The sequence below is a fragment of the Numida meleagris genome, chromosome 3 (assembly GCF_002078875.1).
Source record: "Numida meleagris isolate 19003 breed g44 Domestic line chromosome 3, NumMel1.0, whole genome shotgun sequence".
Classification (NCBI taxonomy): Eukaryota; Metazoa; Chordata; class Aves; order Galliformes; family Numididae; genus Numida; species Numida meleagris.
In genome coordinates, this window is record NC_034411.1 from 36,107,590 (window position 1) to 36,127,198 (window position 19,609).

Here is a 19,609-nt window from a genome sequence, read left to right on the forward strand (position 1 = left end):
GGTTTGCAGAAGGATGAGGATGTAATACATTTATGGGAAATGTATTTTAAAAAGGTTTTTATTTCTGTGTGCTCATCCATGTGCCTGCATGCACAGCTCAGGTGTGTTTGGAAAAGTAGGTTTGTTTGGAAAAAGAAAATCCAGTTTTTTGTTGGTTCACTTAATTAGTATGTGAACTCTTCATAGAGCCACTACCTCAATTTTTTCCTTCTTTCATGTATGAAATATTTTCAGTTGTGTGTGCAAAAGAAACTATTAATATATATTAACACTCATCTGTCATACGTCATCCTAACTGAGGCATTAAATGGCTTTTAAGGCTCTCAGAAGAAAACTGTCAGTCTCACCCTCCTATCCTTTTTACAGTGAAATTTTGAAAATACCAAGGCAGAGGAAGCATGAACTTAATTTGAATAATACATTTAAAGGTATTATAGAGTTGATTATACATCTTTAAAAACTGTGACATAGGTTTTTGCGACAGCAAAGCTGTGCTTTTATCCCAGCATGACTGACATATAGCTCAGTTAATTTTTAAAGTCTTTCATGTGCTGCAGAGGCTCAAATAGCCATCAGTTTTTATTTAGATAAACTGACATTGCTAGTCTCACAACCTATTTATGGACACATTTCTTTCTTTGTCTTAATTTCTTTGCTTAGTATAATTTAATTTGGTATCCTTAGTTCATGTATCATGAGAAATATTAATTCTCCTGTATTTGTTTTTCTGCCTTTCATGTCTTTCACATTTGTCTCCTCACCATTTGCTCATCTCTGTTTGGAATTTTTGAGTCCACATGTTTAATCACTTCCAGCATGAAGCCCATTCAGTTCCTTTTCTCATTTGTGCCCACCCTTCACGTTTTCTTCAGTACATCTTCTGTACCCATAAATATTAATTCTTGCTGTCTTGTGTATTCAGATGAAGGAATGTTACTGTTGATTTACCTCCTGACAGTTGAATTTAAAATCTAGAGAAGCTGGATGTTTTATGTGCTGTCAGGTTTGCAGTCAGCGTAACAAAACCGTTGTGAATCTTTTGAGTCTCTAAGTCTTGCTATATATCTGAAGTTGTGAAGTAAATTTCAAGTTAAGTACCTATTAATTATATTAATTTGAATTTTAGTGATGTCAGGCATTTAACAACTCCTGAAATGATAGTAGGTGAGCACTATGGAGATTGAGATATAGTTATTGCTATATTAATATGCTTGGCAAGGATGCAAAAACAGACAGTAAGTCTGCTGCTCCTTCAGGGAAGGAGCCCCTGAGGGAGACTGTGCTGTGCCTATGTGAGTGCTCAAGAGGGACTGAGGTAGGATCATCCCTGTTCTCGACCCTGCAGGCAAAGCCAGAGAGGGCTCAGCCTTATGTTACAACTTTTTAAAAAAAATATGACCAGGAGGAGCATTCGGTCAGACATCGTGCTCTTATTTAGGCTTGACACACCATTGGAAGAATCTCATATTCTCCTATGGTGAATTCTGGTGAATTGCCATGTTGAATCTTTATTTGAAAATTTTACCCTCTTTTTGATTTTAGGTATCTCATTCAAAACTCTCTGTGCCTCATCTAAAGCTTAATAAAAAAAACAAAAAAAAAAAAATACCTTTAGAAATGATAGTCATGGGAACAATAACAAATGTTGAGGATTGCTTCATTTGTAAATAATTTGAAAATACTATGTTATTATTTAGCTTCACTGATTTGTTTTGCTGCTGCAGTAGTAACTCAGAAAGTAATAAGATGAGATACTTTGATTTGCAATTTTCTGACATCGTTTCTGTAATGGATAATTAATAGAAAGTGACCACACATGCTAAAAATCTCATTAGTTATCTTAGAATAAAACAACATAGAGAATGAGTTAGAAGGCAAGAAGTTTGCATCTCAGAACTTTATCTTTTTCACATTCACATGTCCTAGACTATGTATGATATTTCACAGTCAAATCTATAGTTTTCCATTGAATTGGTGCTCATATTTGCTTCACTGTATGGTTGTCCGGGCACTTTCAAATGTATAGCTTGGAGTGGCATGATGTGGGAATAGAACACAGCAGAACTTTGGTTATAGCAGCTTTGCAGCTCAAAAAACCCGCCACAACTCCTTGTATTTCCAGTGTCATGGTCTTGAACATTGCTTTTGCCTTCAAAATCTCTTGGTTGACTAAAAATAATTCTCTGTTCTGTGAGAAGGGTGATTCAGTTTATCCACAGTAAAGAAAAAAAAGGCATCTGGAAAAATAGGTAGTACCTCAGTAGTAACTTAGTGGTAGTTCTTTTAATTGCTGTTTACATTTGATCATAAGTAATGCATTTGTCACAATGTCATACTAATTTATTGATCCTCCAGAATGAAACCATTGTGATGCAAGTTATTGATGCCCAGAAATTTGCTTTTGCACATCGCAGTAGTTTCTGTTGATTTGATCTAAACTTACAATTCTGTTTCATTAGGAAGAAATAAAAAAGCCTACCTTCATGGAACTGAAACCCTTTTTTAACCAACTTTGATGTAAACGGAGAAGTGAATCCATATTCTCTACTGAAAAGAGTAGACCTACCACACAAAACCTATGATAGTTGGTGCTAGTGTGCTGTGGGATTGTTCTCTTGATGTTTTTCCTCTATGCGTCTCTGCTTCCAAATGCCTCTGTGTGAGGCATGTTATCCTTCAGTGCTAGACTGATTGAAGAGTTATGCATGCGGCACAAACATAAGTAAACAATATATCAGGGTAGACCTGGTGGATAGAACGCTCTCCTGAAAGCTAACAGTATTGGAAAAGTTATGTAAATTGGATAAGTTTCTGCAGTATGAGATTGATTCCTAAGCACTAGCTCACAAAAGGATGTTACTTTCTAGTTTCACAAATGTAGCTGTTCAGTCCCATTGCTTATTTTCTTTATCTTCTGGTTTTGCATGAGAGATTTGTTTAGTAGTTGAAACAGAAGAACTAGCTGCAAGTTCTAGTTGTATATAACATACTGAAAACAGTTTGACTCGTTTTTGATTCTATTAGCCTACATGTGCTTTTTGTCCCATGGACTTGCTGCTATTTTTGGGGGGTCTGGTGGCCTCTTATAACAATTTCTTCTTATATTTATAGAATAATAATAATTTGGGAGGTTATATATAAAAAGATATCCTATTCTAGTGCATAACTTTGGGAAATCCAACAGGCTAGGTAATATTATACCTTCATTATGTATAGAAATGTTTGTTAGTATTATGAATTTTAGCCTGGTAAGTTGAAGAAGTGATAAGAAGGAAAGAGATAAAGAATCATACAGCTTTAATTTGTCCTCAGCTCTGAACTATTTCTTAAGCATTTGACGCTGCTTCCGTGCTTACAGTAGAGCAATAACTTGCTGGAGGAAATACAAGAAGGCAATCATTTTAAATTGTGGGCTTGATAGCTTCGGACATGTTAGTCTGGGACACGCTGATTAGAAATCACAGTGTTGATTCAGATCCTTAAAACTTGTGATTTTCAACTGTAGTTGGAAAAAAAAACTTTCCATCCCAGAGATGGGAACAAATGTTACAATTGGTGGGAAGGAGGATGGGCTTGGGGAAGGAACCTGGAGGTTTATTGCCAGTACTTGGTAACCTGGAGTTTTGTAAGAGAACCCAGAATGTAAATAAGCTCAAACATTCTGTACATGCTAGGCATTTACATTATTTTAAAATTACTAAGAAATAAGATATTCATAGCAATGCATGACCACGTAGTTATGAAAGACAATAAAATAGAGTTTGAGCAAAAAAAAAAATAATGTAGAAATGTATAAATAATCAACATGGTTTCCATTTCCATTTCTCTTCCGTATTTATGTAATAATATGTAACATAAATTTGGAGGTACATGAGATACTCCAAAAAATGGAACAGAAAACATGTTTACACTTAAATTGAAACCTAAGGCAAATCCAGTCTAGATAGTTTACCTTTGGTATCAGTGCCATGTAGCCATGTATGTTGATGAGCTGCACTCATTCAACACACTTCTGGGATGTTGCTGATTCTGCAGTGGGCAGCGACACTCTGCAGTAATGCACTGAACGTGCCATTTTGGCAACTAAGCCAGGCAACAGTGCAAAGGACCATCTATTTAGCCACATAAAAAGCAACACAAATGATATGCTTTCCCAGTGTGTTTGTGGTGGCCTGCAGGAAATCTCAAGCGAGCAGAAGGCCTGCTATTTTATTTTGACAGCTACTGTCACCCTACTATTCCACAGTATGGAATTGCCAGGACCCCAGTTCATTAGATTTGGATTCATTAGATTCATTAGAAGTTAGTCATAATTCCTTGAACAAAATGCAAGCTTAGAGGGGAAAAACAAACAAAAAAAAACCCCTGAGGACAAATAATAGAAAAATATAGATTTTTTTAAACTGCAGTTATTCAATTTTTCAATATAATTACATCTCAAAATGTTACATGAGTAATATGCCTTCAGAAGGTAGGCTCTCAAATAGTTTTAATGTAAGAAGAAATGATAAATCATATAACTTTAAGTGCATTTAACTTTATTTTGATGTCAATAATGAATGTGAAATCTTTTGATTTTTAAAGCAATACAGGTCAATGAAAATGCAAGAAATATTCAGAAATGTCAGTGTTTTCCAGAATTTATTCTATGATCTGATCATCTTCTAAGGAAAAATGAATTCATGGAGGTCCTGTAGCTTTTTTCAAATATTATTTCTAAAATAATTTCATTTGAATATCTGCCCACTTCTGTTTACAGTTTATTTGCGAAATTTAACTATTCTTCCTCATTCCGTTATTATTTTTTTTTTTAAGCTTGCCTGCATCCCAATTTAGGCATATGTTTCTTCCATTTATTTAGTGAATGTACTTAAGCTATTTCATTCTTGCTTCTTGTTCCAGTACTTCTACATGAAAATGCCTGCCCATATCCACTGCAGCTGTTCAGTAAAGCATCAAATCTCACTACTGAATATTAATTGCTTGGGCCACTTGAATTATTTACCTGATTGTACTACAGAACATGATGGCTTTTCAAGACAGGGATTCCTTTCTTTATGCATTATGTTACATTATGATGATGTGCACTTTAGAATTGATGGAATTTAACTCGCTAGTGTGATATTGGCTTATGTTTAACGTTATTGCTTTGCTTTACCAGTAAAAAGAATAATTTGTTCTGAATGTGAGTGGGGTGTTGCAGGATTCAGGGGCAACAGTTCTCCTTACAAACATGTTCTTCTTCTTGCTGGCACCTGGTTTAATTTTTAGTTTCTGTTGCTCCATGATCTGTTAAAGGATGTGCACTGTGCTAGTCTTAAACTATTGGTTGGAAACTACAGTTTTATGATCAAGTGATTCGGATGACAAGGTTCAGTCTTGGGGAAGTCAGCTCTGGTCTTGCTAAGCTAAGTTGATGTTGTTCCTATGCACTGAATGTTTTACTTATCCCAGTATAAATGTGTAGTTTCTGGCTGTTGAACAGCAAACCCCATGATTTAGAGCAAATAGGGATAAGAGGAATTTTCTGTTAAAGATAGAAGGTTCCTTTGATCTTCTATACAGAGGATTTTGACATCTGAACTAACTACCTAGCATAAAATTTAGATCTTGAGACTAAAAGCTATTGTTATTAATGGTACTTTGGTAGCAGTAACTCCTTTCATTATGTATACTGTTAATAAAATTCTGATTCATGGTTTGCAGTTGGTTGTTACAACTAGACAGTTCAGGGTACACACTGGGAATACTCTGATGGGACGATAAGCGTAACTGGCATATGGAATTAAAAAAAAAAAAAAAAAGCAAATCATCACAGAGAGAAGGTCTGAATTGATCTCCTGGTTATTTCTAATGAGTCTTCTGTATCTACACATTTCTTGTATATTTTGTTTGTTTGGAAAGTACAGTTAAATGCACAAGTGATATTCACAAGGCCCCTTCTAACCTAAGTTACTCTGTAATTCTGTGATTCTCAAGTCCTTGTTAAGTGCTTCATCTGCTAAATGAAACTTGCTTGTTTCCAAATACTGGTGGAATGTTACCGCAGTTGATATGTTTACTTCTTTTTTTCATCAGTTTGAAACTGAATCATATTGTACTGTTTTTGTACAGCCCCTTTAATTTTGCCTGAGTAAAGGCTAGTTGTGCAGTGTATTTACTCTTTTCATCTAGAAGTAAGAATATGCATTTTTTTTTACTTGGTAGGAGTAGCTACTTAAAGAGTACCTGTAATGATTAGGTTTTGATTTATTACTGTAGTCTTCTACTGTAGAGTAGTTCCTCTGTATAGGGATACAAGGTTTCTCCAGTAAGTATCAATTTCTTCTAGCAGTTATATATCTCTTATATATTTGGAGTGTGAGATAGATTCTTCTGAATGCTCCCCTGCACTAGTTCAGAACTGTCTCAAGTATAGTTGTGCTTGGGTTGATAAACACTGTTAATTCTTATCCTTTAAACTGGTAAAACAGGTAAACTGGTGATGGAAAAAATGTATTTCAAAAAAGAGTTGGGATTTTTTGAGTAAGAGAGAACTGGAATTAGTACAAAGAATCCCACCCAGTCCAGTTTCATTTGCAGTGATGGTACTTAATTACGCCCACTAAGATGGAGGAAAACCATGGGAACACTTTTATTGGCAGATTATTTATCCTGAGGTCAAACTTTTCTCAGTTAAATATTCCGTGAAGTTTTTTTTACTATTAAAAATTTAATTAGGCTTTGTGACCCCTGAGAAAAGACCAGTAAGGCTTGTTTAAAAGTAATCCAAAGTTATAGTTGAATCTGTAAATACAGGTATTACTACAAGTATCTTCCTTTGGGTTAAAACAGATGAAAAATATTTTTACTGATCTGTTTTTTTCTTAATTATATAATGGATGGGTAGCATTTGCCTGAAACATTATTAGTGAGACTTGAAAAAGGTGAACTGAATTCTTATTGAGTCTACTGCAGTATTGGCACCTGATTAACTCACCTTGATATACAGAAAACATAGCTGGCAAACTAAGAAAATAGTATTATCTAGGATGCAGGCTCAATAGGCCTAAGGGAAAAACTCATGAGTAAGAAATTTCTTAGGTGAAAAAGTCATCCAAGCAATTAATAATTCAGAAACAGGACCAATGTAAGTTTGGACTCCAGTAAATGTAAAGATCTCATGGCAAGCTAGGAAAAAGCATTTTCACCAAGATCTCTTATAATTATATGGATAGATTTGTAATGGTATATTTATCTTTCATGGGTTTATTTGTTGTGCTAGATTATAAAGTTATTTTTATGTTTGTTATAATTTAAATACATTCAAAGCATGCAAATGCCCCATGAGGCCTTCTGAGATCACGGTAATGGATTGGAAGACTAGAGATTCTTGCTCTGTTTGCTAGGTCACTCAAAGCTGTAAATCCCTTATTTCAGCTAATGGATAACACTCCACTTGGCACAGTCACAATCAGCTATATTGTCCTGGCTCTTGCTTCTCTTTAGCAGGGTGAACAGTTAGATACTGTGCAAGAAATACCGAATGTCAAATTGTACTGATTACATGAAAGAAGGCAACAATTTGAAATGTGTTACATTCATTTGAAATGCCATTGTTTGGAGGAAAACTGAGCAGAAGGTAAGGAAGATAAACTCTTCAGGTTAACCAGATATCTCTCAATTGATGTTGTGAATTATTATGTCCTGATAAAAAGGTATGTAGGGCATACATATTTTCATTGTGCACTCACCTTCTTCATAGTTGTCTTAATGTTTCAGGTTTATGTCAAAACTTCATTTTTTGTTTTCTGCTCAACAGAATCCTAATCTGCTTAATCTTTCCTCCTTCAAAAACTATTCAGTACCTGCTTCCATTTCTGTACCTGTAGCATTTACCTTTTTGAGAGGAAGGATGAGGCTCCTGCCAAGTGAGTGCATAATGAAAATGTGGTTGCTCTGAAAGTAATCTCTCGTATTTATTTCTGTGACAACAACAACAAATACAAAGAGCAGCGTAACATTACTTGATAGAGCAAAGTTAGATAGTTGCAATGTAGCAGTCAGAGCTGATGGTTTGTCAGAGTCCCAGGAAATCCAGAAGAATCACAGTGCACATCACTTCACCTGCTGAGGGCTGCATCTTTAACTTTTTCTTCGATGGGGAATTCACATGTAACCATTCCATTGACTGCTGCTTTGACTCTGGCTCATAGTGGTGACACTGCATTGCTGCATGTCATCACTGGTAATGATGTGATAGAGGAAACTGTCACCTTCAGCCTTGTATTGGTTCAGTAGGTCCTGACCAACTTGCATATGGTGTTCTTTCTGTTCTTGAGCGAGCATTTGTGGGACTCACCTGATGCAAACTTTGTGATATTCCAATGTTGCCATCATTGTTTCCAATGCATTGAAGCTGATATCCTGCTCCAGCATAGTTCCCTGGTTGTAATCTGCTGATTTGCACAGATGAGCTGATCGGAGCGCTCTTCATTTTTGGGGTGATAGCTGTGCATGGCTGTCCAGAATGTGGCTTGTCTTTCACGACACTGTCACCACTGCTGAAACGCAGTACCCACCTCCTCACTGTGCTGACAGCCACTGTTGCTCTCCAAAAGCATTCAGCAAGTGTCAATGAATTTAATATGTGCAATTTTGTCTGCATGGAGGAATTCAATTCCATACCTTTTCTTCATACACACTTCCATGTCAGACACCATTGTGTCAGACTGCCCCTCTGCTGCCATTTGTTGCATGGCAACAAAATGTAATGTAATATCGGTGGGATGGTTCAGCCTCTACTGCCATACCACCACCATCCGCCTCTGACATTGTGGGCAAACATAATAACATAGGAGGCATTACTTTGCGAGCTGCCCTTATACATATATACCCTAGCAGTGGATTCTGTTTTGCTCTCAGTGCATTTTTTGTCACTCCTTTATGTTTGGTTTGCATTTTTTGACAGAGTTCATACTTAAAGAAGTAATTACAATGACTCTTTGCTGAGGAACAATAGCTTATTTAGGACTCCATCACCCCATGGATTATTAATAGCCCATCGGTCCTTTACCAGCTTAGGTAGATAATGAAATTTACTGCAGCCTGCAAGAGGCTCAGTGCGGGTCTCAGGTGGAGTGCTGAAATGAGTAACTTTTCCATTATTGTGGCTGCAGGACTTCCATTTCCTGGGTAGCTAAAATTTTTATGCTCTCTTCATTATATATGTGGTTTATAAACTGCTAATTATGTGAATTCCTCAAATGTATACTTGCAACACTTTTGAACATGATTTTCATGGGCAACTCTTTCACTTGTAAGAACACAGTGCAGTCTGGGAAATGGAAAGGTCTTGAAGTAATGTCCTTACAGGTGGATTGCTAGTTTATGTTAGTATATTATCCACTTCAGGTTGCTTACATCTTACTTTTTTCATTGCTCAAAAATGTATAAATTTTTCAATCTGTAGAGATGTGGTTTGTTTTTCTTCTGACTTTATGAAATACAGCCATTTAAAGAGTTTTGAAGGAATGGACAGCCTCCAGTTAAAAGCATTGTATAGATATGTCTGAAGTGACAAAACATCAATAAAAATGTTCCCATTATGGAAATGATCTATATCATTTCTTCCCATAGTTATCACTAAAAGCTCCATCTAAATGAATAGGTTTTAGAGGATCGTAAAAGCAATTTGGCTACCTCAAGCAATATATTATAATTCTAGAGCTGAAAGTGCCTGGTCTATCTTTGCAGTCAGACCTCCTGGACTGGTCATCCAGTCTAGGGACAGTTATCTGAAGTACTCTCCCACCTGCTTGTAAAGAACCAAGCATTGATTTATACTGAATTAATTAAATTTGTCATTTAATCAGTTGTTAACTTTAACCATAGGCTTCAATCCTGGAAACAGCAGTGGTGCATGTGAAAGCGCTCAGCTCCATTTCATTCATTAAACTGATAGCTCAGTGATGGTTCAGTATCCATCCATGCAGTAGATACACTTCACTATTATGCTATTTTGCCCTGTAGTAAAAATCTATTGGAAAGCAAAGCTCACTTTGTTCCTGTATGTTGATTTGGTTTTGAATGAATTCATTAGTGAATGATAATGGAAAGCAAAATCCCTATTTCCACGTGTAGTGTACCCTGTTGTTCCAACTTACACCTCCAGGAGACATCATCATTGTCCACAGGTTTTCTCTTGACCAATTTGACAGGGTAAGAAAGTTACTTGTTTGGTTTGTTTGCACAGAAAATAAAAGGTGCAGGACAGCAAGTTTACTGAAGGAGGACAAACAATGCCTCTCCTATCCTCTGGTAACAGAGTCCTTCCTGAAATGTGGAATTTTCCTTGTACTGGAAAATCTCCCGTTTTGGAAATATATTTTTAAGTGAATGTTCAGTGCACTCCATCAATTGGGTTCAATATACATGTTATCTATTTGGGATCTAATTTCTTCTGTACAATGAGTATTACACTCATTGTTGACCCCTGTTTCCCCATGGATGTTTTCTTGGTTATTTAAGTGGCTGTGTTTCCACAACCTTGTACTAGGTTGCAGGAGGACAGTTTACAAGATACCAGCTGGGATATTTTTGTATATCATTTGCAATGACAAAAGTAGCAATTTTGTCATGTGTTCTGCTCACCACAGCTAATACCCAGAATGAATTTGTACTACTGGCAAAACCAAATTTGGCTAAAAAATAACGTTCCTCACAAATGCACAAATGATTAGGTTGCTTTAATACTGAAATTATTTGGATTTTGAACTTACTCAAATCCATTTTCAGTTTTTGGTTGTAAATTATAGTATGTCTGATTTTGGTATTATTCTACTCATTATATACATGGAGAAAATATAATAGTATGTGAATACTGGAATTGGTTTCTAACAAAAGAATATCTCCTTTCCTAATTGTCTATCATGTAGTCTAAACAAATGGTTTTACAGCCATCATTCACAATTTTCAGAACTCACATTTCAAATCTGTTAATGATCACTGCTCTACTTCCTTCTGTGTCACAAGCATGATTTGACAATAAAGACAATATTTCAAATCAAAAGGAATATGACTGCAAAGAAAAATAAAATGTAGATTCAGTAAATGTCAAACTGACTAAATTGGACAAGCACAGAACATTCAGGCCTGATTTGCTTTTAAGTGTCAAAATTATAGGAATTCAAAAGGTAGTGTTTTGATGGTAAAATAGCCTAAAAAATGAAATTAATTCCTTTTTTTCCTAAGGCAACTGAAGTATAGTTGGATTTTCTTTAACAGTATAACATGAACGCATAAAAGGAGTTCCTTTGAAATATATATATACATATGGCAGAGGGAAATAGTTCATTTTAATCTCTTTAATTCCTTTCTAACGACTGGTAGTCCTACGGTTGATGTAATCACTATATACATTGAAAGGAAGTATCACAAAATGTGTCTTTCTTTTGCTAATTATACTGCGACCAGACCAAATCTGAACTAATCTGAACTAGAAAATATTATATTAGAATGGAATTCTTTTTCATAAAGTGTAAAAATACACTCATGTCTGTGCCAGCCTCTGTCTTTTGATATGCCAGTCTACCGTCTTTTAACATTGGTTAGGTGACTAGATACTTCCATTTTTTCTTAAAAAAAAAAAAATTCAACCTTTAAGTTTACCAAGTATTTAAGTGCTTTGATCAATAAAGCAAATACTTGTTTTTAAATAAGTTGTGTAACAGAAGGTGAACAAATGATTGTGAAATGTGAAATCAGTCCATCTCTCATGTAATGCTACATTACTGTAGTACTGTACTGTATTACATCAGCAGGGCCCCATTTTGTTTTTATCTTTTAATGCCAAATGTAGTTGATTACTGAAAGTTTATCATATGGTAATACAGTTATTAAGAACAACTTTGTTACCTGAATGCAGATCTCTTACAAGAGTATAGCTACTGGCAAAGACCTGTTTTGGTGGTAGCAGTTGTATTTTTGTATTTAATGGAGCTTAATGTGTAAGAGCAATTTGAAGACCAAGAGAGCTAGAAACATGGTTCATATGTGGTATCTCAATTTCCTCAGTGCTGAAGGGTTATTAGAAGTTCAGCTTCATTCTTCCCTCACCACAGGATAGGAAACAATGCAGAAATCACCAAATGAGTTAGGCTTTGTTCTCTAAGGTGTTCGTCCTTGCATTTTCATTGTGAATGGATGAGTAATCCCCTCCTTTGATCAGCATCCTGGTTGGCTGTTCTCCAGAGCAGGCTGAAGGCTGTCAAAATATATGAAGGCTCATTTTTAAAATTGGTATTCCATTTTATTGTCATTGTTTACCCTGAAATGTTGTTTCTCTCAATGTAAGGTTAAGTATTTTTGTAATTACTGCTTCAGTCTTCGGTATTTGAAGAATAATGATATTTATTTAAAGTTCTCCTTGCTTGGTAATAGCTACTTCTAAACTGATATGCTGCTGTATTGTGGCTTTGTTGTGTTTTGGATCATCTGATAAGCCAGGAGAAGTCTCTAACCACACAAACTTGGATTTAAAACTATTAATAACAGATGACATAAGAAAGCTGTACTAACATAGAAAATGTCTGTTTTGTATACTTTAAAACTGAATGACAGTATTTTGGAATAAAAGAAGTATTTTCCTGAGAAATAACACACTTTTTTTTTTAGACTCTGCTATATCCTAGAGCTAACAGTTTTGTTGGGTTTTTTTGAAGGCACAATGCCTCATTACCTGTCTGTCACTTTTGTAGCTGAAGGTGCTTTGTATAAGCTAAATTTGTCCTTGTTTTGCATTTCCAGTAAAAATAGGTGCTTGTGTTCTCTTCTTCTTTAAAATATTCTTTGTAATATTGGCCTGTACACAGGGTACCAGAATCTGTTCTGGCATTTGTTTATTGAATTTTGGCATTTTGCTTTCTCCTTGGAAAAAAATCGAAACCTTTTTGCAGTGTTGCTTTGAAATGTCAGTCTGGGGCCACAGAGATCAACTTTTCCAGTTGAGGTGGCTTAAATCACTGTGTGCAGATTGTACTATACAGTATCTAACAGGTTTTCCATTCAATATTGTATGATGTTATATTATAGGTATTAACCTTAATCCATTCTTTAGTTAGGGGCACTGACAGTTGTAGCTTCTAAACGTGCCACATGATTACAGGTTATTCACCAGAGTTCAAAGTATGCTTTAATTTATGCTTTGTCTAGAAAGTACAAAACAGAGATAAACTAAATTCTGTTTCAGCAGACCATTTCCTATTATTTTTTCCAGCATTTTTGATGCTGACACTGTATTACTTACTCAGAAATACTTTCTCTTAAATAACATGTAAAATAACCTTGTAGAAGATTCTTTGAAATGTGATGGTTATTAAATTTTGAGCTGCTAGTAACTTAACTAACTGAATATTCTATGTGATTTCAATATACTTTATATGAAGACTGTGCTTTTTTCCTCTTTGAAAAAACATATTTAAGAATGGAATGATTGTCCTCAGCTTTAATATTACACAGTTCAACACTGTTGAAAGGTGGATATTGTTTCTTTTATAGCAGCCTAGCTGTGTCTCTGTACTTACATGTTCATTAGTTGTCCTTAAGACTCTAGCTTGTCCAGTTGTCTCTGGTCTCAATCATAATTGCACAGCACTGGCATCGATTTTCAAGCATATTCAAATTATTCTTAACAAACACAAACGCTTGCATTGCGCTCATTTAACGTAAGCATATGCCTCTAGTATATATAGTACCACTCCTTGCAGCCAATCTGGAATGGTTTGTATACGCTTTATCTGAAACAGTACAAATAAATAGGACAAATACATCTGAATCTTAATTAGATTTTCACAAATTGATAATTACAAATGCAGTCATTAATACTGAACATACATAATGCCTCAGTACAGTGTTTTGCACTACTTATGGAGCCAGAACTTCTTTGGCCCTCCACAAGCACCTTGTCTGAGCAGAGAGTATGAACTATTTCCTCACACCGGTGACTTCATTCTGCAGATAGGCAGGACCATGAGATGTCAGTGTCGTACATACATGTAGTAAATTAAGATCTTCAGCTATCTCCATTGTGTCTATTTAATATGATTGGAAACATGCTGATTCTCCACTCGATTTTATGCTGTCAAATAATTTTTGCAAGAATAGAAGTTTTGAAGAAGATAGAAGCAATCTAAAAAGTCATTTTCTTTTCATTGAATGAATTATTCTCTAATTTGATATTCTTAGGGCAGCTCCCTACTCCTATGCATGTCTGTCATTACCAGTATGGTTAATTTTAGATATTTGAAGCCAACTTTCAGTTTTGTACTTTGGACAAATGTAATGTTATGGGCTTGTGAAGGGTGATTCTTTGATTTCATCCTAAGTGGAAGGAAGAGTTGAAATAACCCAATTCTTTGTGAAAGGAAAAGTGCTAAAATCTTGAGTATAGAGATGTCACACTATCTCATTTCTATATGATTTACAAAAACAGCTGTCAACACTCCTGACCTGAGGTGATTTGCTTTAGTTTGGTGGACAGTGCTGAAATATTTTATCTGATGATCAGCTTGCCTGTATCTGTGCTTGTTGGTGCAGCCTCCTGGGAGCTGTAATCGCTGCATTTTGTGCTCTTTACTTCTCTGTGATGCAGCTTGACTAGATGAAAAAGGCCCCTGGTTCACTGAGTTGGGCAGCTCTCAGGTGGCACTATGATGATTCAATTAAAGAAGGATATTACGGTGATTGTTGACATGTGTAGTCCATGCAAAGAGCAGCTCACACGGGAAGAAAGAGACTGAAGCTCCTAGAGTGGGTCTGATGGGGTAGTTCAGCCATTCATCTAAACATACAGATTTTTACCTCAGTGAAGCACAGCAAAAGACTTTCTTACAAATTCTCTATACCCTGTAATTGTAGGCTTTTTAGCTGATGGGCATTTCAACAGAAAATCTCTAGTAGAATTGACAGTGTGAGAGGGAGCACATGTAGTACAATGGAGTTTGAAAAGAAGATGACTGATGAAAGCAAGAGCAAACACAGGTAATTCATTATCAATATACTACTAACTACTAATTCATATGAAAAATGCTTCTTATGAAGCAGCAATGCCAAATTATGAGCAGAGAGATAATTTTTGCAAGATTTGTATGCTTAGTAATGGAATTCATAATTAGATTTAGAAATTTAATGATCTGGGTCATCCCAAACCACATGTCTTTGAAATTCAAGAAGCTATAAAAATTCTGCTCCTAGGAGCTGGATTCATTTATCTCAACTGTAAGTACATAATGGATACTAGTATGTGTTTGTTGTCGAGCCTTCCACTGTCAGTAGTGGAGATACCGTTGGGGTAGAAACTGATTAAAGATGGAGGAGGTGAATTGTATCCCATGTGGCAGAAACCTCTTATGATCCCATCACAAAAGAAAATTAGCCACATTAGCGTAGTTCTTCCACAGACCTTTAGAAGTACACTCAGCTGAAAACTCTCACCTTTGCTTCCCTCTTGATAACTTTCAAGCTATTTCTCCTGTAGTCAGATACCACTGCCTGTGGGTTTGTCCGCTGTCAGTGGATTCTGCCCTGTGGTTGGTCATGCACTTCTCCAATACTAGCTCTCACAGTCATATTTTTTCTTCATGTAAGATGCATTGTCACTATTGTCATAGAGTTTGTCTTTGAAATAAATTTGATAGTACCCTTATATGTCAAAAACAAGATTGCAAATTATCTTCACAAGGAGATGAGTGAAGTTTTAAATAATAATATTGTGTTTTAAGTTTGGTCTGAGTTGCGTTAGGCATCAGAAGTGTAATGACTTTTGCCAGGGTTAGAACTGACTCAGTAGTAAATAAATGACGCAGTTTTTGATGTTTGAAATTACTTAGAAAAGCACCTGCAGAATCCTTGCTGCATTGGAAACTTCTTTCTAGTATACTTTCCCTGTTAATTCTGTAATGATGTCTGAGAAGTGGTATGAAGTGTGCTTATATAACTTATTTTTTCTCATGCACATTAAGCGTTGTTTAAGGAATGTTCATGAGGCAGTTGTTTGCGCACTTGTTCTCTTTGAGTTCTCCAAGAAGGCTTAGGGCTAAAAAAGTTAATCCTGTTGCATGGTTCAAGCTAGTCAGGTTTAGCAAGGTAAGCAGGAGATAAAAGACTGGGAAAACCTAATTGTGAGGGGAAATGAAGGAGCTGTGTTTCACTTCTGAGCATCAGGTCAGGTGAGATACAGAAAATTAGAAATATAATTAGAAAATTAGAAAATATAGAAATTCAGGGGAATTTCTATATCAGGCATCAGCTTGTGTTTCCCAGATTAGAATTCTTAAGCAAATTTAGACAAAGATTTTTGTTTATCATTCTAATTAAAAAATTTTGCCCTTTTTATTGTCTTAAGTCATTGTTGATGAATAGCAGCCTGAGTGCCGCTTCCCAAATATAATTAAATAAGGACGTGTTTTCTGTGGAAGAGATTATACGTTTGCTGCATTTAAAACAGCCAGAACTGCAGAAAAGGAGACTACATGTACTTGAAGTTAAACTGTGTACCTTTGTAGTCTGGATTAGATGATTTTGAATCTTTAATTGAACCTTTTTTAAAAAAAATTTACACTTTAAAGTTTAAGATGACCATAAAACGCAAATGACCTTTTAGTCTTTCTGTTCAAAAGGGAAAGACAAATAAGAACTTAATTGTCTGACTGATAGACAGAAAAGAATACTAGGTAAATTATAACTAGTAAGGTATGTGTTGTGTTTTATCTTGTGTCAGATCATTTCCAGTTATTATGCATTAATCTTTATATACTGACCTAACCAAGCTGCTCACAACGGTGACATCTGGCATGTGAGCTGACTTTTTGCATAAAGAATGTTCACAGTTGACAAAGAACAATATTTGGAGCTAGACCTGCAGGAGGTGTGTGGTTCTGCTCTGAAGCCATCTAAAATCTCACTGTCCTAATCATGTTTTATGCAGTTTAGCTTAAAACCCGTCCGTGACACAAGTTTAGGGAAGCTACACACTCAAAAGACTGATAACCAACAGCATGAATAATGCTGGACATTGTTTGCACTTCTGTGCATTCCGAAGAAAGAAGAAACTGGATATCATTTCCTGGAATGTCATGTTTCGGGATTGAGTTCCACAGTTATATGAGCACTTATTATAATGTAAATATATCTTTATCATGTTGCTTTACGTTGCCCAAGGTAGCATACATTATAATTCACTCTGCAGTTCAAACAATATTCCTATAAGCTTACAATGCATGTGCAGAATTTATCATCAAATTTACTTCTGTACATTTCCCATGGTGAATTTCCCATTTCCCAAAACCCATATATCTCTAAGTATACTTTTGCTTTATTGTTTGAAACAAAGATACTCACTTGAATTTAAGAGACTTCTTTTACGTTTAGAAGCTCATCAAGACAGTTTCCCAGCTGAATTTAGGAGTTGAAAGAAACTTTCGCTTATTGTATGGACAATAAATGTAGGGACACGTTTCATTTTGTAGACAGCAGCTTGTCTTCTTGACAGCTTCTTCCGAACACTGTTAGTAGCCTTTTCTACTTAGTTAAATTTAATGTTAAATGAACATCATAAACTGACACTGAAAAAGAACACTGCTGCCTTTCTTTGCAGTTATATTTGGATATTCTTTAAATAAGAGCAGTAATCTCAGTGTTCCACATCTTGCTCTATGCTATACTGACAATGTCTGCTTTTTCTCTGTATTTTGTTTTGGATTATGCCACTGGATTTGTGTTCCTTGGATTGTTAATACATGATCTGTTACTAGATGGAACATTTCAATCTCCATACACTCTGCGTAAACAAGTTTTCCATAAGCAGTGGAAGTGATTGATTTTGTTTTCACTTTTGGTATGGATTTTTGTTTTTCTTTCTACGTACACCATGCATGTGATTCCAACTCCTTCTCCATTTCCTGCATTTATACAACACCTCCATTGTGGGAATTTATTCACAGCTGCTAACAGTGCTGATTTGCTATTTACTGATTGAAGTTGTCAGACTTCTGCAGAAAAAAAGTGTTTAGAATAATTTGTTTTTCTCTTTTTCTCCACATCACCCAGCCACAAACTTCTAATACTTTTTTTTTTTTAGGAATTTACTGGGAACATAGATGAGATAGCACAGGTTTTTAACATTTGGCTAGTAATATGAAATGTTCAGTCAAATGGAGATTCAGTTTTCTAACAGAGTAAGTTGGTAATTTAAGGAAAGAAGAGAGGTAGTTGTAAGTGATTTTACCAGAATATTATTTTATATTTTGACAAGTATGGCATTTAAAGAAAGAAAAGGAAGAAAGGTGGGAGTTATTTAATATGTAATTAAGATATTAATCAACTATGAAATTTGCAAAAAATAAAAGATGGCATTGTCAGCCAATGATTCTGTCTAAATAGTCTTTGTGTTTTCCAGTAAAATTGCTTGTAGTTCATATGACGGAGAACCTTTGGGTTGAGCTTGAATTATGAAGTATGCGGACCAAATTAGCCTGTAAAATTGAGTTGGAAATAATTGGTTAATGTGGAAAATATGAGAAAAGTACAGCAAAATCATTTTAAATGTTTTTACATCCACTCCATTAACATTAAAAAAAATTCTGTGTTTCTGGCCCTGCTGTTTCCAGGGATGCAAAATTGCATTATGTCATAGGTTTTTTTGACTTCTCAGAAGAAAAGAGGGAATTTTTGCTTTGAACTCAAAAGCTCTGTTTTTTGTTTTGAACAGCCTTTGACAACTGTGTCAGCACCATGGAAGGCTGAATGTATTAAACTTTCATATTTGATACGATAGCAGTAATATAATCGAACATTAAATTTTGCATCTAACAGTAGTTTTTAACTATTTTTATCTACTTTATACCTTTTCTATGTTGATATTTCCTTCTCTAAAGACATTGACCCTATACATTAATTTATTGTTGTCTATGGTAAAGTACTTCCAATACTTCATCATATTTAAAAAAAAATCTAAAATAAAAATTGTAAACTAAAAAAAGTAGCAAGAACAGACTTTTCATTCTGAGAGATTGGCCTAGGATTTATTGTAGAATTCTTATAGGAATAATTCTGGATTTCTTCTTTTTTTTTTTTTTTTTTTTTTTTTTTATCTATGTTCAGATGGAAGACGTCATAGCTCGCATGCAAGATGAGAAAAACGGGATTCCTATTCGTACAGTCAAAAGTTTTCTTTCCAAGATCCCCAGTGTCTTTTCTGGTAAGAGTCAATGTGATTTTGATGTTGTTTAAGATTCCCATTTTACCTTGTGTAAGAGGATTCTCAAATGACAAACATTTACCTTCGTGCTACAGGGAATTCACAGTTACCTGGTCTGTGAACACACTATCCTTTCAGTAGTTTGATAATAAAAATTGCTTATATGTTTCTTGCTCATTGTAATGTGTTTTCACATATATGTTTTCGTCTACTAGTTTCACTGAAGGCAACACTTAATTTACTGCAAAAATTCGATTTATTTTTATTGCCCTGTTTTTGCATTTCAGATCTGATTTTTAGCCTGTTTATATGGCAAGCATAAAGAGTTTAAAATATAGTCCAGTATATGAATATAAGAACTATCACACATCAACA

At 35.2% G+C, this 19,609-nt stretch overlaps 1 protein-coding gene across 23 annotated transcripts in view; it reads left to right on the forward strand.

Annotated features, from left to right (window-relative positions):
* RGS7 (regulator of G protein signaling 7) overlaps positions 1 to 19,609 on the forward strand; it is a 271,402-nt gene that overhangs the window by 112,306 nt on the left and 139,487 nt on the right. For 21 of the 23 annotated variants that reach the window (XM_021391124.1, XM_021391127.1, XM_021391132.1 and 18 more), the window contains one exon: positions 19,138 to 19,234. In XM_021391124.1, coding sequence (XP_021246799.1) covers positions 19,138 to 19,234 — 97 coding nt within the window. Of the gene's footprint in view, positions 1 to 7,488; positions 7,622 to 14,906; positions 15,019 to 19,137; positions 19,235 to 19,609 lie in introns of those variants that run through there. The other 2 variants (XM_021391140.1, XM_021391145.1) reach the window with 2 other exon arrangements.